Genomic DNA, 24933 nt, shown 5'->3' on the forward strand with positions numbered 1-24933 from the left:
CGTATCTTCTCCTCTGATATATGGTACAGCAAACACACGTATATCTGTTTAAGTGCCTTTGTTTAGATGAACTGCTGGACTCCAGACCAGCTGGTTTAGGGAAGGTTTATGGGGTCACACTCTGACCACACACACACACAACGCACAGACAAGGTACTCTTTGTGTGTATGTAGACGTCATATGTTAATGAACCTATGTATATTCATGTAACCTCAATAAAGAGCAGTGTTACGAGGGAGCGGACGAGAGCGACTGGGGTCAAGCGAAGGAACGGCGTTTGTCCGGTTCTCTCCCGTGCACGAGAAACTTTGCCTGCTTGGTGTTCAATGCTTTTTGCTGTGTAGTTGAGTTGTCTTGAACGTTCCAGCGAATAGGTTTATGCTACAAAGCTATCAGTTTGGTGTTCTCGGGTTCTGCAGTCTGATAAAACCAACCTCTCAGCATCAAATCATTTTACTTGATAAGTCTGGGTTTCTTTCTCCTGTGCTTGAATTTTACTTCTGCTGCAGCATTCATTTCAAAAAGCTGAGCGATTACTGAGTTCCTCTCTTAGCTGTAAAACTGTCTACCTCAGTAGTTAACTACAGCCTCAGCAAGAGCAGAGTCGGATCTTTGTCATGGCTCTTAAGCTTCGAGGGAGGAGCTGTGGATGCTGCTGCCTGCAGCCTCCGTGTAGTCACCTGTGGAAGAGGCTGAACCAGGTTTATCTTGTATCAGAAGCATGTCAGACTTCTGGTTCTGGGGATGTGTTCAAAGGAAAACAACATTCGGGGCGGGTAAAGGTGAGGCGACAAACACACACGTGTTCACTCCACCAGCTTACCGCCAACCTGTAACGGTGTGTTCACACCGAACGCGATGGACGCGAATAGAGCGTCAGGTTTACATGTAAAGTCAATGGAAAAGCGCGATGACGCGCGATTGTGGGTCCCGCGAAAATTCGGAAGCAGATTTGCGTCGCGAAAACGCCAAAACGCGTGAAACGCGCGTCAGTGTAGCGCGTCTGGCGCGTTTGACTCGCGAATAAAACCACGCGCGTGAGTTTTTGTGTTGCATTTTGTGCATACGCGCGTTTCGCATCTACCGCTCGAGTTGGAAAAATCTGAACTCCAGCGTCAAATCGCGCCGCGACAACCAATCAGGAGCCTGGTGACGTGGTTCTGACCTAGGTCAAAGGGGCAGATCCAGCCAAAGCCCTTCATTCTTCATTCAGTATGGAGGAAAAGCTCATCAGAGCCGTGGCTAATCACCCGGAGCTATATGATGCTAGCTACTACTTCTACCGAGACAGGAATAAAAAGGACCTAGCTTGGAGACACATAAGTGAGGAGATCGGGCAACCTGGTAAGTTCATTCCTTCTTCTTTTTAATTTTCAGACTGACCCGATGAACCCGCGCAAAAGCTAGCAAGCCCGCCTACTGTCCCGCTATTTTCCCACTGATGTACAAATACCTTTCCGCTAACAAGATAATGCGTTTATTCAGAGGACATCTGCAGGAGAAAGTGGAAGAGCCTCAGGGACACTTATAATAAGGAGAAGAAGACAGAGAAGGAGAAGGGGAGTGGGTCTGCAGCAGGATCGGGGAGAAAATGGAAGTTCTTCGCGGTCATGGGGTTTCTGGACCCCTTCCTCACCCCGCGGGAGACAAGTGGCAATATGGTGCGGACCGTGGAGAACTTCTCCCCCGAGGACCAGGGACAGCCCGAAGAGGCAGCAGGGGAGTGTCAGTCAGAAGGTATGTTTACATTGAGTTAATGTAGGCAGTTAATTTATGCGTGTTGTCATACAGGAATATATTTTGTTTATTAATAAACAGTATACAGTAGTCCCGCTGTTCATCCGTCACTGCCTCGCCTTTTCGCTGATTTTTTTTATTGCACCGTACAGCTTTCAACGATGCGCATTGCATTCTGCAGCCCAAATGACAAATCTCCTCCGTGTCTGTCTCCTGCGCTTGCCAAACTTATCATGTTTGGTTTTGATAACCATCACGTCCAATAGAAAAAAACAGCACAAAAACACTCATAACTATGACCCGCATTCAGAAATAGACACCTGCACCAGGAGCAAAAAAGGCGCGCAAAAGTGGCGCCGCAGACGGAGAAAAAGCGCGGCATAATACTTTTACGTTTTAAAATCGACAAAGGTTTTCACTTTGAGAATCAACTTGTGAGAACTGTGACTACTGTTCATGTGCTGCAATAAATGAGAGACCACTGTATATAATAATAAGTATATAAGTATATAATAATATAATATTCTCTATGACTATTGTCTTCAACCTGTTAACATCTAATATTGTCTTGATAGAGTCAAGTAATCATGCAGCAGAGCATCCCCTGTCTCTTCTCCTGGCTCCCCAGTCCCTGGTCCCTCAGCTGCTGCTGCTGCACCCACAGGTATGAACATCAAGCACTGACAGCTTTTTACTCGCTTGAATTCCCTTGTGATCACCTTTACTAAATATCTACAACCAATCTGTTTATATCCTGTTTTTTTCAATTTTGAAAATGAAAATCTAGTAGCAGCCTTCTCATTACTTTGTGTTGTTTTGTGCTGTGTTTTACAGGCCCACAGAGGAGGACAGCTCGAAGGCGGGCGAGGGACGGGTCCCAGGACGGTCCATCGGCGGTGGAGCTGGCCATCCTGGAGTCCCTAAAGAGGCCACGCCCGTCTCCAACTGAACATTTCCTCCTCGGCCTTGTTCCTGCTCTGGAGAGCATGCCGCCTCAGACACGAGAATTCGTGAAATTTCAAATTTATAAATTAGCTTTTGAAAACAGCACAGCTGTGTTAAATTTGGAAACATTGGACCCTAATGATCAGCAGTTTTCTGATGAGGCAGCAGCTCTCCAGGGCAGAAACAATGTTCTTATTTTTCTCCTCCTTCTCCCTGAGGCTCTTCCACTCCAAGCTGGGTCCTTTTTATTCCTGTCTCTCTGTAAATAGTTAAATTTCATATATTTATGATAAATGTTTTTGTTAATGAATTTATATTTTTTCAAATAAACATTTATAATGACAAAATGTCTCTGTTCTACTACACAGCAAATATTGGCATCCGACTTGACACAAGTAGAATTTATTTCATATTATACTAATGACAAAACATACTAATACAGTGGGATGCAAAAGTTTGGGCAACATTGTGAAAAGTAATTATTTTCCTGTACAAATCATTGGTTGTCACAATAAAAATAGTCAAATATATCATATAGGAGACACACACAGTGATATTTGAGAAGTGAAATGCAGTTCACAGAAAGTGTGCAATAACTGTTTAAATCAAGCAGGTGCATAAATTGGCAACACAAAAAAAGAGAAATGAAATAAATATTTAGTGTATATCAATGTGTGTGTCTCCTATATGATATATTTAACTGACATTTTTCATTGTAACAGCGATTCATACATGAAAATAATGACTATTAATAAGGTTGCCCAAACTTTTGCACCACACTGTATATAGGAACATAGTGAAGACAAGTTATTTAAGAGAGTAAAGAGAGGTTAGTTTATTTTGGAGTAGAGCTCCATTTATTAAGAAAAATTTAAAAAGACAGGAACACTCTTTAGAGGTTTGTGGGTGGCTCTTAAAAGAGCCGTTGTGGGGAAGTCACTCGGACTTCAAACAGGCTACTCCTTTGGTTGCCAAGACACAGCTCCCTCCACCGAGAAGTGAGCCATGAATTTCTCCCTCACCAGGACAGCCTCTCTGGAGGAGTTGTTTGCTGGCAAGGAACCTGGACAAAATTGTTTAAAATGAGTATTATGTGTACTGCAGTTACAAAATACATTATTGAAATTACAAAATTACAAATTGCAAAACAAAAATCTTACATAAAACCTTTTGTAATTATAAGGATAATTACATGATATATATTAGATATAATCTAAAACAGTCTGCGGTGATTATATACAAATATTCAACTATCCCAGAATTAAACCAGGTCTAAATAAAAAGGAGTGAGTATCACTACAAAGGTTAACTCAGTGGTCCTAATGCTACAGTTTGATATCAGCAAACACCGAGCGCATACATTGATATGACACCACAGCCACGCTATCATTCAAACACTGATAACAGCATAAATCGAATTAAATCGGGACTTGATGAGACCTTCTGAGTATCACTAGAAATATTATAAACAGTCGTCTCCGTACCACAGTTTGCTATCAGTATACACCGAGCATTCACTGTTAGCATAGCACATCCATGTTAGCAGTGTATAAATGGATGGTTTAGCATGTATTAGCACAGGTATCAATAAAGGACTACCGTATTAAATACTTTTACTAACCTCAGGCAGATGGACAGGCGCTCTGCAGGTGGGATTGAGCGCCTATAATTGGTGTCTAGGCGGGCGATTCTGGGACCGACCCGGGGAAGCAGGTCCTCAAACTGGCCGAGTGAAAGACGGTGATGTCGCTGGAATCGGCCGTCATCCAGGCGCAGCTCCTGGAGCAAATGGTGAAACTCACCAAACTGCTCATGCCTCTGGAGGACCTGATGGACCCAGGTACGGCGAGGGCGTCTTTTACGCCGCTGCTCTGCTCTCCACAGTACATAGAGAAGGGAGACTCTCTCTTCAAGCGCTAACTCGACAGCTGCCATCTTGCAAGGATACCGGTCTGGCACAACTTCCTCCCACATCCCTCCCACATTTCCGGTTCACGCGCGTCAAAATATGATATTTTGACGCGCGATGGATTTTTCTTGGACACGCGTTGAGGCGCGAATGTGCACGCGTCAAATTAGGGGCGTTTGGGGCGTTTTTGTTCACGTCCATCGCGTTCGGTGTGAACACACCGTAACACTTCCTGTGCATACCCGTGTTGTAGCGTGGAGGGACACAGGCTGTTTGTGTTTGCACTCTGAAGGAAACAAAGGTTCATACAACACATTTTCTTTGCTTTTATTGGTCGCAGCTGTTGTAACAGAACTTTTTTCATCGCTGCGGGATTCAGGCCGAGCTGTCACAGATCGGAGGAAAACATCCTCGGCTACGCTTCAGCCGTGATTCTGGATCTCAGGTCCTCTCGGTAGTCATGCCATCAGTCTGACTTCTTCTTGCTTTTTTTGTGGCCTCCCAGCGGAGGCGTTAACAGTGGCGTGCCATCTTCATCGACCTCAGTGGGGCGGGCCTTAAAGCACAGGTAGCAGAAGCAGGCGCCGATGGTAAGTGGGAAGGCGACCAGAAAGCAGCCAAGCAGCGGCGCGTGGCTGAAGACGGGCTGCGTGCGAGAAACATACAGTCAGACTGATCAAACAGGAAGCAGGATGATGATGATGATGATGTGACTTACTGCCAGCGTGACTCTGGTATCATAAACGAGGCGTCTGACTCGCTGAAGGGCGCCGTTTCCTCCGTGACCCTAAGGCAAAGAGCAGACAGATGTTCAGAATCCAGCAGCTGCTTCCTGTCTGGAGGTGAGCCTCACCTGACTCACCTGCACGCTGCCGTTCAGCACGCCGTCCAGGAAGTCCAGCAGGTTGCGCTCCGTTTGCACAGTGCCAGGGGGCAGGAAGTAGCCATCATTGGACAGATTCACCACGATGAATGTGGGCACAACGATCTCACTGTTGAAAACAACGACAAGTCAGAGGCGTCCAATCAGAGTGAAGCTGATGTCAGAGGTACAGACTCACCCCATCACCAGGCCGCTGATGTAATCAGAGCCCGCCATGAAGCCGAAGTACATCTCCCTGAAGGGGCGGGGTCAGACAAGAGTGGGCGGAGAAAGGTAGAGAGGGAATGAGATCGGAGTTCGCTCCCTGTTTCCTGTACTTTTCAGAATAAAAGTCTGACCTGCTGTAGATGTCTCTGTGCTCTGCAGCCACACTTTCCAACAGACTCTTATACCTGAACAGGTGACAGGAAATGCTTCAGAGCACAGTCACAGGTAAACTTTGCCTGGAAGATGAGCACTGAGATACTTCTTTTTTATTGTCATTGTGCAGCTGCTTGCACAGCACAAATGCAAGACCACAAAGATGCAAAAGTAAAGAAAACAATATAAGTACACTATATACACGGTGTATGAGTTACAGAAGCATTGAGGGGGGGTACAAGGACAATAATATACAATCAGGCTGTGGTCACTAAGGAGGGGGACAGTAACTGCACAACCGCCAGAATATTGCACAGAGGGTACCAAGAGAGAGCAGATGGGGTTACCTGAGACTTTCTTCACACAGGTGCTTCTCCTCCACCAACGCCAACAGCACCAGCTTACCTGCAGGACAGAGGCGGAGTCACTGCACCTGAGCCAATCAGCAACCAGTGAGTGAAATCCAGGCATGTCAGTGCTTTGTCCCAAACAGACCCGCCTGCTTCCAGTTTCATTATTGTTCAGGTGAACGTCTCCCTGACAGGAAACTGATGGGTCTGTTTCCAAAGTCAACGTTGTTCAGTGCTTTGGCTGAAGGTACCTGATGACATCACAGTGCACTCAGGTGTTACCTGTCTCTCCCATGGCATACAGAGTGTAGCTGTCGATCTGGGAGAAGTTTGGGAATCGTTCTCTGTTAATCCACAACTTCAGGTCCCCGTCACGTTCCTCTGAAAGACAGTAAGCAGCTTGTTTAAGTCAGGTGAAATGGACACAGCAAAGGCATGAGTTCCCCACGTCAGTCTGATTTGTACCAGAAGCTCAGAAGAGCTGACAGCAGATACAAACCACAGAGCTCCATGTGCACATGAAGGAGTTACTAACCACATCTGCTTTTACTGACACAACTTCCAATGACTGTGATCAGTTCAAAGTTCAAGCCTGGATCCTTTTAGCCTGGTTTGACTTCCATGATGGATCTCACTGTCACACACCTGCACTTCTTCCTGCTGACATTACTCCTACAGGTTCTCCCTATTATCAGCCAGTGTCCTTCAACTGCACAGTGAGATCCAGCACTGACACAGCTCTGCTACGCTGGTGATACTCAGCTGTGTTTCTGTTAAGACGACCTGAGCGAACACTTTAATGGATCCTCAGACTTCTTCGTTCTGGTAAACTGAGCTTCTTGTTTTTGGTCCTGAAAGCTTCTCTAAGGAGGTTATCTTACCCCCCCAAACAAAAAAAAAAACAAAAAAAAAACTCCGCTGTCACCCAGTAACACAGAACTATTAGTACAAACTAACGTGCATCTCTGCCCATATTCACCTGGTCCTCAGCAGGCAGGACTGACTAAACAGTTCTTGTTTCCCTTTGCTGTCTTCATTTTAAAATTGTATTGTTTTTATAGTTAATATTTACAGTTCAGAGCTAAAGTGTGTGCAGGACCATGAAGTATGTCTGTGAAGGTTCTCAGTCATCCAGGTCATTGTAGTCAAAGGAGCTTGCAAAGAAAAGCGTCTGGACTTCTTTAAGTTGCTTGAAGACGTTTCACCTTCATCCAAGAAGCTTCTTCAGTTCTAAGGTCAAATGGTGGAGAGTCCCAGATATAAACCTAGTGGGAGTTTCCCCCCCAAAGAGGGACAAAAGGACCCCCTGATGATCCTCTAATCGCCTGAGCCAAGGTGTGAAAGCGGGTGTGGGTCCTAATCAGCCAGAGTTTCCAGTACAGTACTTCAGACCCAGCAACACACTCAGACAGAAACTGGTTCACCCGAAAGACAAAACGCCAAAACACAGACTTAACAATGTGGTGTTTGCTGTACAGCAGCGAGGAATGCTCAGACCTCTACATCGGAGAGACCAAACAGCCACTTAACAAGCGCATGGCACAACACAGAAGAGCCACCTCCACAGGACAAGACTCAGCTGTCCATCTGCATCTAAAGGTCAAGGGTCACTCTTTCGAGGATGCCAACGTTCACATTTTGGACAGAGAGGACAGATGGTTTGAAAGAGGAGTGAAAGAAGCATCTATGTCCACTGTGAGCGACCATCTTCAAGCAACTTAAAGAAGTCCAGACGCTTTTCTTTGCAAGCTCCTTTGACTTTATTGTGTGAAGTTACTGTGTTGTAGCTGTACGACACGATTTTCAATTTTTTTTGTACAAACAAGTTTTGGTGGCTGAAGACGTTTGTGCAGAGCTGTAGCTTTTTTGCTGTTATTTAATATTCCATGAGAAAGAGTTCTGTTGGCCCGTTCATCAAAATCAACTCACCGCTGTAGGTGAAGTAAGTCCCATCTTTAAATACCACCACAGCAGGCAGAGTGGACAGAGACACCGCCTGAAACAAAGACACAGATTATCTACAGACTCAGACGCAGATTATCTACAGACTCAGACGCAGATTATCTACGGACGCAGATTATCTACAGACACAGATTATCTACAGATAAAGACACAGATTATCTACGGACGCAGATTATCTACGGACGCAGATTATCTACGGACGCAGATTATCTACGGACGCAGATTATCTACGGACGCAGATTATCTACGGACGCAGATTATCTACGGACACAGATTATCTACAGACTCGGACACAGATTATCTACGGACACAGATTATCTACGGACACAGATTATCTACGGACACAGATTATCTACGGACACAGATTATCTACGGACACAGATTATCTACGGACACAGATTATCTACGGACTCAGACGCAGATTATCTACGGACTCAGACGCAGATTATCTACGGACTCAGACGCAGATTATCTACGGACTCAGATTATCTACGGACACAGATTATCTACGGACACAGATTATCTACGGACACAGATTATCTACGGACACAGACTCAGATTATCTACGGACTCAGACTCAGATTAATCTGAGTCTGAGTCTGTAGATATCTACAGACTCAGACGCAGATTATCTACAGACTCAGACGCAGATTATCTACAGACTCAGACGCAGATTATCTACAGATAAAGACACAGATTATCTACGGACACAGATTATCTGCAGACACAGATTATCTACGGACACAGATTATCTGCAGACACAGATTATCTACGGACACAGATTATCTACGGACACAGATTATCTACGGACACAGATTATCTACGGACACAGACTCAGATTATCTACGGACTCAGACTCAGATTAATCTGAGTCTGAGTCTGTAGATATCTACAGACTCAGACGCAGATTATCTACAGACTCAGACGCAGATTATCTACAGACGCAGATTATCTACAGACGCAGATTATCTACAGACTCAGACGCAGATTATCTACAGACGCAGATTATCTACAGACGCAGATTATCTACAGACTCAGACACAGATTATCTACAGATAAAGACACAGATTATCTACAGACTCAGATTATTAGAGTTAGTTTTGAGAGATCTCGCAAAAGTTCATTGTAATTTTTTTTTCTCCCATGTCCCTTGCGGGGCTCCGTATTATCTACAGACTCAGATTATCTACAGGCTTGGACGCAGACATTTTCCTCCAGGGTGGGAATGATGAGTATAAACCTGTCTTTTTAAAGGAACACACTGACGTTCCAGGAAAATATTACACCTGCTGCTGGATGTCCACCACAGTTTGAAACCTTGTGGACATCGGGGGGATTTTTAAAGTTTTGTCTCAGCATGTGGATAAGGTCAGCTCTATCAGGTGATGGACACGTTTGACCAACAGACGATAGAGTTTTCTGACCTTCGGTAGGACGTCTCTGCTGACTGAGAAGAAGTAAGTGTGGACAATCAGCTGCTCAGCGACTGACGTGTAGTTTCCCTGAAACACACCACAGGTCAGTTGTGTGTATGTGTGTGTGTGTGTGTGTGTGCACGTGTGTGTACGTGTGTGTGCGCGCGTGCACGTGTGTGTGTGTGTGTACCTTTAGCGGTGACGTGGCTCCTACATAAACAAACATGACATCATGGCGGCTCATGGCGTGCTGGAAGAGCTGCACACTACTAAGTGATCGAACCAGCGGCCTGAGCAATAAGACAGATTCCCAATGTGATATCACTGTGACATCACCGCCATGTTAAACATCATTTTCCCTTTTTTTGTGTCGGCTGTCTAAACTCACCCAGCAATCCGATTAGCAAAATCCATTATTCCATCTTTGGTTCTCACGCCTGAATAATTATATTTTATATTCTTCTTTAACCTGGAAACAGGAAACAGCTGGTTAAAGACCTGCAGCATGCCTGCATCACTGTCACACCTGTCACACCTGACCGTGGTGTAGCTCTGCCTGTTATACCACCTGACTGAGGTGCATCTGATGGTGTAAAATTAAACACCTCAGTCAGTGGATCTGATGTGTGTGTGACGTCACAGTGAGGACTTACATAACGATGGCTGGATACGTTCTGACGTGAAACTCTTTGGCCAAACCTTCAGACAGAGAGAACACATCTGACCTCTGGGCTTTTATTTTGACAGTCACTGACAACATTTGCTGGTAAATCAGTGCTTTAATTTTCACAGTGACTGACCGGTGTTGGCAGTTGCATCTGATTTGCCGACGTGGACCGGAGAGCCGAGACTCCTAAATTCTGATCCAATCTGATGCCAAACCGGATCCAGTTGTTTACAGAATGTACACCAGGGGGCGTAAAACTGCAGCGAGACACGACAGGGGCAGACAACACTCAGAAACACTCAAGAAGAAGAAGGAAAAACACAATTGCATGACAAGTACTCTGAAATGAACCGCAATACAGTCTCAGAGGATGTTACTAACGTCCAATATCAGATTTCTCTCGGCTTTCAAAGCAAAATCTCTCTGCTCTGATTGGACCCGACCGTAGGATCAGGTAATCTCCCTGCTCTGATCGGACCCGACCGTAGGATCGGGTAATCTCCCTGCTCTGATCGGACCCGACCGTAGGATCGGGTAATCTCCCTGCTCTGATCGGACCCGACCGTAGGATCGGGTAACCTCCCTGCTCTGATTGGACCCGACCGTAGGATCGGGTAATCTCCCTGCTCTGATTGGACCCGACCGTAGGATCAGGTAATCTCTCTGCTCTGATTGGACCCGACCGTAGGATCAGGTAATCTCTCTGCTCTGATTGGACCCGACCGTAGGATCAGGTAATCTCTCTGCTCTGATCGGACCCGACTGTAGGATCAGGTAATCTCCCTGCTCTGATTGGACCCGACTGTGATGCAGGTGGAACGTCACCTGTGTTTTTCGTGCTTTTATCAAACAGTCAGTGCGGACGTGCTCTTTATCACGTGGAGTACCACTCGGCTCCATCCTTAGACCTGTTTAGCTTGCATCTGTTTCCCCTCAGTTAATCTGCAGGTATGCTCAGGTGGCCTCAGATTTCTACTTTCTTTGAACTGAACTTGGATTAAGTCTTTGTTCTTGATCCTAATCATATTTTTTCTGTACAACCTCTTAATCAGTGATCATTGATCCCCCCCGAGACCATGCAGTGCTTTTCGTGTTCTTGGTTCTTCTTGTTCGGTTGTGTTTTAACGCTGCTGCATTCTGTGAAGCACGGCGTTTAGAAAGCTGCTGCAGACACGTAGTGTTTAGTATTATTATTAATAAGTACAAATAAGTAAAGTACACACAGTACACAGAGTAAACTCATCTGTACCTTGATGAGCCAGATTTCATCGTCTCCTTTTGTCTCCATGAAGCTGAAAAGACGATCAATCAGCCTGATTAGTGATTACTGATCATCAACCTAAAGTCAGTTAAATTCAACATTCAGTTTGAACTCACGAATCATCGAGCTCCTCCACGAACGCCGCCGCAGACGCAAACAGCAGCACTGACCACACACACACAAAGGTCCATTAACTTAGTTTCCAGGCCATTTTCCCGGATCCCACTGATCATGCTCTGATATTTCAGGCCTTCGTTCACCTGATACATTGAGTCACATGACTCCATCAGACGTGGAGTATGAATACCTCCAATTAAAACTTTCAGATTAAAGTTTAATCTCACAAACATCAATCTGTGATCAGATGATTTGGGGCCGGCTCAGGGGGAAGCTGATTTTTAAAAATGGACTCTGTGTGTATTATTGTAGGGTCTACCTTACAATATAAACCTCGAGGAGACTGCTACTATGATTTGGAGCTACATAGATAAATAAAAAGGAATTGATTTCAGCTGAAACCAGAAACAGACTGTTTTCAGATTAACAGCTCAGTAATCTGACTGTAATCCATCTGTAGGTTCTCGAGTCTCGAGCTGCCCTTTCCTCACACTCTGCAACGATAAAGAGGAAGAAAGTTTGGACGTACCTGAGAGCAGGACTGTGGTCCTCCTGTCCGCCATCATGGCTGAAACTGGATTAACAGCACAGAACTAATCTGCTATCTGCTAACACAGAACACACTGCTAATCTTACAGATTAGCAGGCTGCATTCAATCAAACTTTATTCACAGCTGCTTCACATGAACAACAACAGCACAGCTGACTTTAAAGCTGCGGGAGGCCAGGGGAGACCAGCAGGGGGCACCACTGCACCAGAGGGAGACAGGAAAGAAGGACAGAAGAGGAAAGAGATTTGGAGAAAAGGAAGTAATGGAGGGGAAAATGGACAAGCAGTTTAATGTTTTCTGCTCTACTGATCTATCTATCTATCTATCTATCTATCTATCTAGATATCTATCTATCTATCTATCTATCTATATAGATATAGATATATATAGGCTCAAACAGAGCTCTGTGAGGTGGAGATTTAAACCACACAGAGTGGAGGCTAATTGGCTCAAAGAAGGTGGGCAAGAAGATGATTGGACTACAGTGATTTGAATTTGAATCTGCTGATATTTTTGTTTTTGTGGTGCAGCATGAACGCCAAATGAAAATGTTCTTAATGTTCTGACTCAGGATTCCATGTTAAAGAGTTTCTACATGCTTTACAGCACTGTGAAATTATTTATATAACATCCACATTGTCACTAGTTGATTCTTTACCCGTGTGTGCTTAATAAGGAGACTTTACAGGGCGGCTTTCATTTTTTATTCTTGAACATTACACATCCTGGTTCATGTGAAGGTAAAAAAAAACAATCCGGCTTTTCTAACATTTCAGGGTTTGATCTTTGGAAGCTTTGGAGATATTGATGCTCAAACACTGCTGCAGATTTCACATTTCAGTCACGCCTCACACATCATCATGTTTCTGTGGTAAAAAACAAACCTGAAGAAATTTAGCTTGAACTGAACTTTACTGACAAATTAATCAGAAAACCGAATCGTTCACAGGAAAATCAATCAATATTCACATGAAGCTCAAGTTTCCAATCAGCTGCGTAGCCGTGAGCAACACAGTGATGTCATCACCATCAAAGGCCTGCATCACTCCCTGATTCTTCTCTCATCTGATCAAAACCTTTGACCAGTAAGAGCAGAACCATGAGAGCAGCATCACAGAGGAGGCAGCAGAAGTTTGGCCTCGAGCACGGCGCCGTCCGATGAACTGGCGTCGGTGTGGCCCACGTGCTGCCTCAGTGTGGCGGAGTCCAAGGGGTTAGCGGCGACCTCTGAGAATGCCTGCCTCTCTGATCTTCTGCTTGAGACATCGGCAACGCTCTCCATCCAGCACAACTTGCTGTCAGACACGGAGGATAGGCGGTTCTGAGCCTGGTGGCCATTGGTCCTGACGCCGGCATTAAGTCGACCTTTTGGCGAGCTGGTAAAAGTGGTACAGCGAGACGAAGTGGCGCTTGAGCTGAAAGAGGAGCGCAGGTCCTTCTCCTGCAGCCGTAGCACGCTGCGAAGAAAAGGGACATAGTGACCAATGGCGGCGCGGTACTTTGGGTGTGTGATGGCATAGATAATGGGGTTGTGGATGGCCGAGGCCTTGGCGATGACAGCTGGCACCGAGTTCATGTATGGAGTCAGCAGGTGCGCGTAGCCAGCGGTGGCGGTGAGAGCAACTACAGAGTATGGCGACCAGGAAACGACGAAGAGCAGGATTACTCCCAGAGCCACCTTAGCCATTCGCCACTCGCTGCGCAGACGCTCATATGCCTTGTTGACCTCGCCACGGTTCAGCTGCTCTATCTCCCGCCCCGCCTGCTGCACTGCCCGGAAAATGGCAAAGTAGCACGCAGCAATGACAGCGAGCGGGAGGAAGAAGACGAAGGAGAACAGCAGGAGGGTGTACGTGCGCACAGCAGCTGTAAAGCTCATGTAGTCCCAGCTGCAGGACGTCTGCAGGCCTTCAGGGACGTAGGCGCTCCACCCGAAGAACGGCGGCAGACTCCAGCCCAGCGAGTACAGCCACACAACCGCCACCACCACCAACACTCTCTGATGACTCACCCCACCCAGCATCGCCAGAGGACGCGTGATAGCCAGGCAACGGTCCACCACGATTGCCGTCAGCGTTATCATGGAGGTGATGCCAAAGAGAGCGCCGCAGAAGGCGTACAGCTCGCAGGCCAGCTCCCCAAACACCCAGCGGCGATGCAGGCTGGCCATGAAGAAGACCGGAGACTGTGTCAAGGACATCAGGAAGTCGGCGGCCGCCAAGTTAACCACTAGCAGGTTGCTGGGCGACCTTAGCGTCCGACTGCGACAGAACACGTAGATGACCAGAGCGTTTCCCAGCATGCCCGTTACCCCTACCAACAGGATGACTGAGCCAATGATGTAGTGGGCGTGGTCAGGGACATCCGCGGTAGGAAACAGGTGAGACTGGGCTACACTCTGTGTAGGGGCGTGGTCGGGCAGGTGGAGCAGTTTAGACATCCTAACCTGGTGATGGTGCTCAGTGCAGTTTCCTCCCAGAGGGCACAGAGCTGACTTCCTGCTCGAGTGGATGTGACTCATCGCGATGGCAGCCGGATGCCGGCAGGACGTCTGCGTGGCGCTAACAGGATTTCCGTCGGATGATGAACGCTAACCGGATCGGTTGGATGTGGGCTCGAGCGCTCTCAGTTGGCTCTGCGTGCCGGCTCGGTCAGGCTACGGCTCTTTATGTTGGCCTGATCGATGGATGGCGGCGCATTATCGAGTTGACCGATCCATTAACTCTCTGCACTCGGAGAAGAAGCAAACATCTGGATCAGATATGACCTGATTGCTGCAGGTTAATGTGGGCCATTCGTGAGGTTAATGAGCTTTTAGTGAAAACACAGTCAGATGGTCGTTTATAGGTCACAGCGTTTCCTGTCCAAGTCCTCGAAATGAGCCCAATCATTAAGTCATGCCATTAGTCAAGGACAGAGGGGAAACGGATGGTTTTGTTTTTCAGAGCTCAGTGGGTCAGTTTGTTCTTCCACTCATACGACGTCATAATCTCAGTATCTCAGTACATGTTGTTTGTGGGCGCCCTACTAAAACCCAACCGTACCAAGCATAAAACAAGTAGCAAAAACCAGCATTGGACAACAATATGGAGTCAATGTCAGAGAGGGTGAGCCAGGTTAAACAGATGGACGGTTCTCTTCCCCATAGTGGTGAGACGGGCGGAGGGAACAACCAGACAAAGACCCAAGAGAACGAGAGGCAGTGTGGAGTGACTCACACAAGCAGGGATTGCCCAGGTTAGGGATACGTACGACAGCATTACTCTGAAGGAGGAAGTGGAACGACAGCTGAGGGGAGGGCAGGTTGGAGGAGCTGTCACTATCACTGGAAAACCTGCGGGATTTGTTAGAGTGGAAGCTGTGCTGACAAACTTTAGTTTTATTACTACAGAGTTTGAGAAAACAGGAGGAGAGCCGTGATTTAACCTCCACGAGGCAGTCACAGGGCGGGGACTGGGTTTATACAGCTGAGTGTCATCTGAGTAAAACCGGCAGACACAGGAAGTGAACTTTCAATGATGGAGGAGCAGTCCCAGTACCGAGGAAAGAGTCAATAATGGTGGTAATAAGAGGAACCAGTGAGGTAAGAATAGAATAATCCTTTAATTGTCACACAAGCAGAAACGCTCCTTCATGCATCGAGGATGCAGCAGTCTGTCACTGCAGCAGCTCTGCAGCAACATCTACATGCATGGGCTGGGAGACTCTGTCCATCAGATGTTATTTTGGCCTTCTGTCTCCACCACCTGCACTGGGTCCAGGGTGCATCCCAGAACAGAGCTGGCCTTCCTGATGAGTTTATCCAGCCTCTTCCTCTCAGCTGCAGATAAACTGCTGCTCCAACATACCACACTGTAAAAAATGACAGATGCCACCACAGAGTCATAGAAGGTCTTTAAAAGCGCTCCCTGGACTCCACATGACCTCAGCAGGTAGAGTCTGCTCTGACCCTTCCTGTAAAGAGCATCAGTGTTGTGGCTCCAGTTTATTACTCAGGTGAACACCCAGGTACCTATGAGAGTCACTATCTCAATGTCCACTCCCTGGATGTTCACCGGTGTCAGTGTGGTGGGTCTGCGTCTCTGGAAGTCCACCACCAAGAAAAGCTTAGACTAGGACAGTGGGAAGAGGGTCCCTGGGTAGATGATTTAGACTCTTGAATCATTACTGATACATCTGATGCTGAGGGGAGAGTGAAACATGAACATTAGTAAATGGTAAACAAAGACTACAGATCCTGCAGAGCTAAGCTGCAGATACAAGAGAGGGTTGGGTTAGAGAAGCAAAAGAGTGTGGAGATGTAGGAATATTGTTAAACAGAGGAACTTTGGGTTATATGCATGAGAATAGAATAAACCACAACAGTATTTAGATTTGAGAAAGCACTAGGTGTGTGCAAACCCAACACGTTCTCACTCCCTAAGCGTAATCTACACACGACACGACTCAATCTACACACGTTCGTTCATTTTCCTAAAATCGCTTTGGGAAACACTATTTTACGTCATTTAACTGCTGGTTAGGGTTATGGATGAGGTTAGGTTAGGGCTGGAATACATGGCTGGAACATCTATTCCCGTGGGACCGTCATTCCACTGGGATTCAGCCATAACCCGGCACGGACCATAACAACATGAAAGGTCACCTTTCGCATTCCTTAGGAACGCCGCGGGATGTGACAAAATGTCAGTATACTACGCCCCGGGAGTGAGAACGGGCTGGTAAACCAAGGTGCTGATATTTTAATAGGAAACATCAGGAGCTGAAAAACTACAAGTTAAAGGGAGACTGTGGATAGCAGATGACAACAAGATCACAGGTGGTTTCAGACAGGGGCCAGTGCCTCCTGCTGTGCCTCCTGTTGTGGCCTTTGGCACACCGGATTTTCAGTAATCTGTATTTATTTACTCTACTTTTTTAATAAAAATATATTTTCTTTATTCAATCTCTGTCTCTCTTCCACAGCATGTCTTTATCCTGTCTTCCTTCCCCCTCCCCAACCGGTCGGAGCAGATGGCCCCGCCCCTCCCTGAGCCTGGTTCTGCTGGAGGTTTCTTCCTGTTAAAAGGGAGTTTTTCCTTCCCACTGTTGCTCATAGTGCTCATGGGGGTCATATGATTGTTGGGTTCTTCTCTCTATGTATTATTGTAGGGTCTACATTACGTCGCCTTGAGGCGACTGTTGTTGTGATTTGGTGCTGTGTAAATAAAACTGAATTGAATTGATTTGGTTTATCTTATGGTCAGTTTTGACCTGCAGAATTTCACTGCTGGAAGTGAAACTTGAAACAAAGCTAATGTTTGTTACACAAAGCTAATGTGTGAGCTAACAGGAAATGCAGATGAGTGGAATCTGTCTGGTGCTCGTTGTCCGTCCCCCTGACGTGTGCTCAGAGTTACGTCTTTGGTTCCTGATTAATCAGAACCTGCTCAGTTCTGACTCATTTTGAGTCCAGGTGAGCAGCAGGTGAGGCGTCAGCTGCTTCACTCACATTTGTCAATTATTTCCAATAAAAATAGTATTCTAGTATTCCCTGATTAATAATCAGCTGACTGCCACATGATCGCCTTATGTGCTCATTGAGGCCTTTTCAAAGTTAAAGAGTGTTTAAGGCCTTCATATTTTCAAAGTAAAGGTCTGAGAGTGAATAAATAAGAACAGAAATTATTTTTTCTAAGCTTTTATTTTCATTAAAAAAGTCCACAAATAAAACTTTGTGCCGAGCTCCGTCACACCAGCACACGTTCAGAACGCAGCTTGCTGGGAGGGGGCGTGGTGTCTGCGGACATGTCTCAGCAGCAGCTGGCGGTCCGGGCTCGAGTAGTCGCACTGTTGACACGGGAACGCCTCACCAGTGTGATGGCGGCGAGCATGGAGATCCAAACTCTTCTTCTGGATGCTGTTGAGAAAAACAAAAACAACGCGGTCCAATTCTAGGGCTGCAGTTTTTCCACAGATCAAACAGATCACACATCAATACTGATCAATAATAAATCCTGACACAGGTGTTTCAGGACGAACTGCTCATTGGTTTCCAAACTGCAAACAACATCCGTGAAAACACAGATAAACCCTTCGATTTAAGAGTCACAATTTAATTTTCTATTATTCGAAATACTTGAGCAGCAGAGTTTGTGGGAGCACAGGTGTGCGCCAGGTGTGTGTCAGGTGTGCGCCAGGTGTGTGTCAGGTGTGTGTCAGGTGTGCACCAGGTGTGTGTCAGGTGTGCACCAGGTGTGTGTCAGGTGTGTGTCAGGTGTGCACCAGGTGTGTGTCAGGTGTGTGTCAGGTGTGCACCAGGTGTGTGTCAGGTGTGTGTCAGGTGTGCACCAGGTGTGTGTCAGGTGTGCACCAGGTGTGTGTCAGGTGTGTGTCAGGTGTGCGTCAGGTGTGCGCCAAGTGTGTGTCAGGTGTGTGTCAGGTGTGTGCCAGGTGTGCGCCAGGTGTGCGTCAGGTGTGCGCCAGGTGTGTGCCAGGTGTGTGTCAGGTGTGCACCAGGTGTGCGTCAGGTGTATGTCAGGTGTGCGCCAGGTGTGCGTCAGGTGTGTGTCAGGTGTGCGCCAGGTGTGCGTCAGGTGTGCGTCAGGTGTGTGCCAGGTGTGTGTCAGGTGTGCGTCAGGTGTGTTACCTGCTGTAGTCACAGTGCTGACACCTGTACGGTTTCTCCTGGCTGTGAGTTCTGTAGTGTCGGAGCAGAGAGCTGCGATCGATGGACGCATACGGACACTCTGCACACCTGTACGGCTTCTCACCTGAGATCACACACACGGGACGCACAACGTCACCTGACAGTCACATGACAAGGGCTCTCAGCTTTCTGTGTGTTACCTGTGTGAGTCCTCAGGTGTGTGTGTGTGTTACCGGTGTGAGTCCTCAGGTGTGTGTGTGTGTGTTACCTGTGTGAGTCCTCAGGTGTGTGTGTGTGTTACCGGTGTGAGTCCTCAGGTGTGTGTGTTACCTGTGTGAGTCTTCAGGTGTGTGTGTTACCTGTGTGAGTCTTCAGGTGTGTGTGTGTTACCTGTGTGAGTCCTCAGGTGTGTGTGTGTTACCTGTGTGAGTCTTCAGGTGTGTGTGTGTGTTACCTGTGTGAGTCCTCAGGTGTGTGTGTTACCTGTGTGAGTCCTCAGGTGTGTGTGTGTTACCGGTGTGAGTCCTCAGGTGTGTGTTACCTGTGTGAGTCTTCAGGTGTGTGTGTGTGTTACCTGTGTGAGTCCTCAGGTGTGTGTGTTACCTGTGTGAGTCCTCAGGTGTGTGTGTGTTACCGGTGTGAGTCCTCAGGTGTGTGTTACCTGTGTGAGTCTTCAGGTGTGTGTGTGTGTTACCTGTGTGAGTCCTCAGGTGTGTGTGTTACCTGTGTGAGTCCTCAGGTGTGTGTGTATTACCTGTGTGAGTCTTCAGGTGTGTGTGTTACCTGTGTGAGTCCTCAGGTGTGTGTTACCTGTGTGAGTCCTCAGGTGTGTGTGTGTGTTACCGGTGTGAGTCCTCAGGTGTGTGTGTTACCTGTGTGAGTCCTCAGGTGTGTGTGTGTGTGTTACCTGTGTGAGTCCTCAGGTGTGTGTGTTACCTGTGTGAGTCCTCAGGTGCGTGTGTGTTACCTGTGTGAGTCCTCAGGTGTGTGTTACCTGTGTGAGTCCTCAGGTGTATGTGTTACCTTTGTGAGTCCTCAGGTGTGTGTGTTACCTGTGTGAGTCCTCAGGTGTGTGTGTGTGTGTTACCTGTGTGAGTCCTCAGGTGTGTGTGTGTGTGTTACCTGTGTGAGTCCTCAGGTGTATGTGTTACCTGTGTGAGTCCTCAGGTGTGTGTGTGTGTATTACCTGTGTGAGTCCTCAGGTGTGTGTGTTACCTGTGTGAGTCCTCAGGTGTGTGTGTGTTACCTGTGTGAGTCCTCAGGTGTGTGTGTGTGTGTTACCTGTGTGAGTCCTCAGGTGTATGTGTTACCTGTGTGAGTCCTCAGGTGTGTGTGTGTGTATTACCTGTGTGAGTCCTCAGGTGTGTGTGTGTGTGTGTTACCTGTGTGAGTCCTCAGGTGTGTGTGTGTTACCTGTGTGAGTCCTCAGGTGTGTGTTACCTGTGTGAGTCCTCAGGTGTATGTGTTACCTTTGTGAGTCCTCAGGTGTGTGTGTTACCTGTGTGAGTCCTCAGGTGTGCGTGTGTGTTACCTGTGTGAGTCCTCAGGTGTGTGTTACCTGTGTGAGTCCTCAGGTGTGCGTGTGTGTTACCTGTGTGAGTCCTCAGGTGTGCGTGTGTGTTACCTGTGTGAGTCCTCAGGTGTGTGTGTGTTACCGGTGTGAGTCCTCAGGTGTGTGTGTGTGTTACCTGTGTGAGTCCTCAGGTGTGTGTGTGTGTTACCTGTGTGAGTCCTCAGGTGTGTGTGTGTGTTACCTTTGTGAGTCCTCAGGTGTGTGTGTTACCTGTGTGAGTCCTCAGGTGTGCGTGTGTGTTACCTGTGTGAGTCCTCAGGTGTGTGTTACCTGTGTGAGTCCTCAGGTGTGCGTGTGTGTTACCTGTGTGAGTCCTCAGGTGTGCGTGTGTGTTACCTGTGTGAGTCCTCAGGTGTGTGTGTGTTACCGGTGTGAGTCCTCAGGTGTGTGTGTGTGTTACCTGTGTGAGTCCTCAGGTGTGTGTGTGTGTTACCTGTGTGAGTCCTCAGGTGTTGCAGCAGTGAGGCCTTCAGCCGGCTGCTGTAGGAGCAGTGAGGACAGGTGAACGGTTTCTCTCCCCCGTGAACGCCCAGGTGACGCCTCAGAGTCAGTTTAGAGGAGAACTTCCTGCTGAGAAGAAATGCCATGACATCACCAGGTCACGTGACTCTGTGCAGTGAGGGATTATGGGTAACGTGGTTACCTGTGGCACAGCGAGCAGCTGAAGCCCGTCTGCTTCCCGCTCTCTGCCGTTAGCTGCTCGCCGTCTCCGTTCGTCCTCCTCGTGGTTTTCCTCGTGGTCTCCATGGTGACCGGCCGTGATGCGGGCCGAGCTCTGCTGGTCTGCCTGAAAACAAACACGCACACAGGCTGTGTTCCGATTGGCTGGTTTTAATCATTTCAGATTCTCTGTAAAACTCCAGTCAGTGTTATGCTGACGACACCCAGCTTTACCTGCCCACCAACCCCAACTCTCCCTCCACCCTCCTCCACCCTCTGCTTAGCTGAACTTCATTCATGGTTTTCCTCCAACTTTCTTAAAGTCAACAGCAACAACTCGGAGCTTCTCCTGGTCGGCTCCAAGTTATCCAGAGCTAACTGTTTTTCTGTTACTATCAAGGACTCGTCAGTTTCTACCTCCCTCTGTGAAACGTTTGGGTGTCATTCTTGACACCATCCTTTAACTCTCACATCAATGATGTCACTCGCTCAGCATATTTCCAACTCCGCCCCTTCTTCACAGCCCCTGCTATCCTCGTCCACAGTCTCGTTACCTGTCGATCGACTACTGTAACTCACTCTTACACAAAGATCCATCAACAAGCTTCAGCGTGTCCAGAACTCTGCTGCCCGCATTATTACTGGGACTCCCTCTGCCCACCACCTCCCCACCATCCTGAAGCAGCTTCATGGTTAAACTTCGCATTAAAATACTCTTCTGTACATTTAAAGCAATTCATTCTGTCTCCCCACCACACCTCTCTGATTTGGTACAGATCTCCATCCTGGTGCCTCAGATCCTCCTCTTCCCTTCCTCTCATCGTGTTTCTATGGGGGACTTTTAGTCGCTCTGCCCCTCGACTGCCCCTCCCCCCTGACCTCAGAAACATCACCTCATTCCCTTTTTTTAAAGTCCACCTTGAAAACCCACCTGTTCAACGTCTCCATGCTCTTAAACTTTCTTTTATCATCACGTTTATTTCCTGGTTTTACGCCTGTTTATGTCCTCGGGTGTTTTGAAAGGCGCTTTTAAATAAAATGTATTATTATTATTATTATTATTATTATTATTACCTGTCAAGAAGCTCCGCCTCCTTCCGCTTTGCACGTCCAATCAGCTGGCTCCTCCATCCATCTGCAGAAAACTGATCAGTGTTAGTGTTCTTATTGATTACTGATCGATGGTTCAGAGCTGGGCACTCACTGTGTTTCCGTGGTTTTTCAGGAGCGCTTCTCAGCGTGCTGTTTTCGAACTTCCTGTGACAGACCACCACCGCGGTTTTCTTCTTCTTCTCTTCCCGCTCCCTCCTCCTTTTCCTCCTCTGGCTACAGCGGCTCCTCCAATGATGCTCCACCTCCTCCCAACTGTCGGCCGTCCAGTTGCAGCGCACGCAGCCGAAACCGCCGCTGGCACGGTGCGACCTGACATGGACATCAAGCAGCCGCCGCGACGGCAGTTTTAATGGGCAGAGCAGACACAGCAGGCTGGGGGGCGGAGCCTTCACTTTGTTGTTGGCACTGCTGTCATGTGGTTGCGTGAGCTGTGTGGACGGTGAGGAAGGAGGAAGAGGAGGAGCTCTGACTGCAGAGATCCGACACAGCCCAAGGGTCATCAGGTGGGCGGACTGCGCCAACTCCTCCTGGGAGGCGGGGGTGTCGGCCAGAGAGGATAAAGAGCCCCCCTTCAGAGTGAAGATGGAGGAGTCCTCCTCCTGCTCCTCTTCCTCTTCCTCAAAGAGTGTGGTGACCTGCATACAAACCACAAGATTAAGGTGTGGCTACCAGGTGTAAGGACACCTTCAGAATAAAATAAGATAAATAAATCAAACTTATTTTGAAAAGCTAAATCATAAATAACCGTCTGACTATGAATTTCATATTGTTTCACCTTTTAAAATAAAAGCTCAGAATCATTCTGTTCTCTGTGTGTGTGTGTGGTTATCACCTCACAGGTGTGGGCCACCTGCAGCCCGCCCTCACTGCTGATGTCACAGGTAGCCGGGCTCAGGTTGTCCAGCATGTTGTAGAGCAGGAAGTCCTCATCTTCGTCACTCTGCTTTAGCTGATAGGGTGACGCTCCCTGCTGGAGCCCCGCCTCTGCCCCGTCCAGATAGGCGTTGGGGCGGTGCGTGAGCAGCAGGTGGCTGTTAATGGAGGCTTTGATGCCACAGGTGAACTGACAGAGCTTACAGCGATAAAGCTCCACCAGGAAGGACTCCACTAGCCCCGCCCCCACGCCCTCCACCTCAGCACAGTACAGGCTGGAGCTCACAGCTCCGCCCCCCAACTGCAGGGTCACAGGGCTGATGTCACGGTACCGCTGCTTCACCCACGACATCGCTATGACATCACCATGACATCACGGTGTGAGGTCCGTCCTTTGGCCCTGCTGGGACACAGTCAGTGTAAACAGGATTTATCTCAAAAAAACGCCTGAATTCAAACACTGACCAATCAGAGCGCAGCAGAACCGAACATCCGTGCAGATATCAGCAGCAGGCTTCGTTATTCTACTTTATTCCACAGTCCAAGTACTCTGACTACTCTGAGTACTTAGAGTACCAACCCCTCTGCTTGATGACGAAACGTACGTTAAGCGGAATGATTGGCTGATCTAGGGCAGCGCGTTCGCCGTCCGCTTTAGCTAGGCTCGCGCGGGAAGTGCAAAGACGCGGAGAAGGCTAGCAGGCTAACGGCTAACAGTGTTTCAGAGCAGGAGCGGATCGATACGTCACTAATAGATCAATAAATGAGCTCCCAGGTGAGACGGCGGAGCGTCTCACTAAAACTCTCCTGCTCCTCTTTGTTTACATCCGCTCCTATTTCTTCTTCTACGGCTTATTCGGCTCCTCGGAGCCCGCCGGCCGCTCTGCTGCCCCCAGAGGAGGCTTTAAAATCGACAGCACAGAGCTCAGGCTTAAAACGGAGAGAGCACGAACCAAACCGGCTCCCTGTTTTCAGGATTACACAAAACCTGTCGGACCTCACACTGTTCAGATTATCAGATTACATGAGATTAACTTCAGTTCACTCTTTCACAATAAAAGCTCCAAATGTTTTGTTTGTTTTAGTTTAAATCTGGCTTTTAAGTCCAGCATGTATCTTTATAACATTTATTTGATTTTATGTCAGATGATGGTTGGGGGGGGGATCACATGTCTCTATGGTAACCATATGCGTTAACAGCAGAAGAGAAATGAGGAGAACGTAAGGTCACGTGACCTGGCTGTTTTTTCCTGTCTAACAGGAAGTGTTTGACAGACGTCAGTGAAACAGGAATCAGCCGCATAGCGTGACAGCAAGTTCACACTGTGCAGTGTTGCATGACAAGCTGTGACCGCACACTCACAGACACACGTGTTTGCCCACGTTGTTGGTCCTCAGAGCACTTCACTCTCTGTTACATAATCAAGAAGGTTTATCCATAAACTGCAGGAATGTCTTAAAGACATAAAGACCTGGATGGCCGCTAACTTTCTGCTTCTTAATTCAGATCAAACTGAGGTTATTGTACTCGGCCCTGAAAAGCTTAGAAATATGGTATCTAACCAGATTCTTACTCTGGATGGCATTACCTTGGCCTCCAGTAACACTGTGAGGAACCTTGGAGTCATTTTTGACCAGGATATGTCCTTCAACGCACATATTAAACAAATATGTAAGACTGCGTTCTTCCATTTGTGCAACATCTCTAAAATTAGAAATATCCTGTCTCAGAGTGACGCTGAAAAACTAGTTCATGCATTTATTACTTCCAGGCTGGACGACTGTAATTCATTATTATCAGGAAGTCCTAAAAACTCCCTGAAAAGCCTTCAGCTGATCCAAACTGCTGCAGCAAGAGTCCTGACAGGGACTAGAAAGAGAGAGCATATTTCTCCTGTTTTGGCTTCCTGTTAAATCCAGAATTCAAA

At 47.5% G+C, this 24933-nt stretch overlaps 3 protein-coding genes and 1 long non-coding RNA gene across 8 annotated transcripts; all 4 read right to left on the minus strand.

Moving 5' to 3' along the window:
* Positions 1-3513: 3513 nt before the first annotated feature.
* On the minus strand, positions 3514-4355 carry LOC148097208 (uncharacterized). Its single transcript, XR_015716792.1, has 2 exons — positions 4305-4355; positions 3514-3746 (listed from the first exon to the last, which is right to left on the minus strand). It is a non-coding gene; the product is annotated as an uncharacterized LOC148097208 (long non-coding RNA).
* Positions 4356-4903: 548 nt separating this feature from the next.
* On the minus strand, positions 4904-12173 carry LOC102791092 (protein disulfide-isomerase tmx3a-like). The gene is made up of 16 exons (XM_006807008.2): positions 12137-12173; positions 11607-11655; positions 11479-11521; positions 10363-10486; positions 10216-10261; positions 9951-10031; positions 9753-9852; positions 9572-9649; positions 8115-8181; positions 6468-6566; positions 6183-6240; positions 5814-5867; positions 5654-5710; positions 5455-5584; positions 5311-5379; positions 4904-5238 (listed from the first exon to the last, which is right to left on the minus strand). Exons 1-16 carry the CDS (start codon positions 12171-12173, stop codon positions 5059-5061), a joined length of 1272 nt encoding a protein of 423 aa, XP_006807071.2. The 3' UTR covers positions 4904-5058.
* A 1096-nt stretch (positions 12174-13269) lies between these two features.
* Positions 13270-14679, minus strand: opn4.1 (opsin 4.1). Its single transcript, XM_006807039.2, has one exon. It carries the CDS (start codon positions 14677-14679, stop codon positions 13270-13272), a length of 1410 nt encoding a protein of 469 aa, XP_006807102.2.
* Positions 14680-17838: 3159 nt separating this feature from the next.
* si:dkey-154p10.3 (uncharacterized) lies at positions 17839-23905 on the minus strand. Of its 5 annotated transcripts, none has more exons than XM_087831870.1 (8): positions 23611-23902; positions 22965-23405; positions 22224-22767; positions 22094-22154; positions 21003-21146; positions 20793-20929; positions 18787-18910; positions 17839-18057 (listed from the first exon to the last, which is right to left on the minus strand). In XM_087831870.1, exons 2-8 carry the CDS (start codon positions 23355-23357, stop codon positions 17904-17906), a joined length of 1557 nt encoding a protein of 518 aa, XP_087687996.1. In that variant the 5' UTR covers positions 23358-23405; positions 23611-23902; the 3' UTR covers positions 17839-17903. The 5 variants fall into 5 exon arrangements, with proteins under 5 accessions (XP_087687996.1, XP_087687995.1, XP_087687994.1 ...); XM_087831869.1 differs by having other exon boundaries at positions 23471-23902; XM_087831868.1 differs by having other exon boundaries at positions 22965-23902.
* Positions 23906-24933: the final 1028 nt, after the last annotated feature.

The sequence above is a fragment of the Neolamprologus brichardi genome, chromosome 18 (assembly GCF_056152115.1).
Source record: "Neolamprologus brichardi isolate AB-2024 chromosome 18, ASM5615211v1, whole genome shotgun sequence".
In the NCBI taxonomy this organism is placed as follows: domain Eukaryota; kingdom Metazoa; phylum Chordata; class Actinopteri; order Cichliformes; family Cichlidae; genus Neolamprologus; species Neolamprologus brichardi.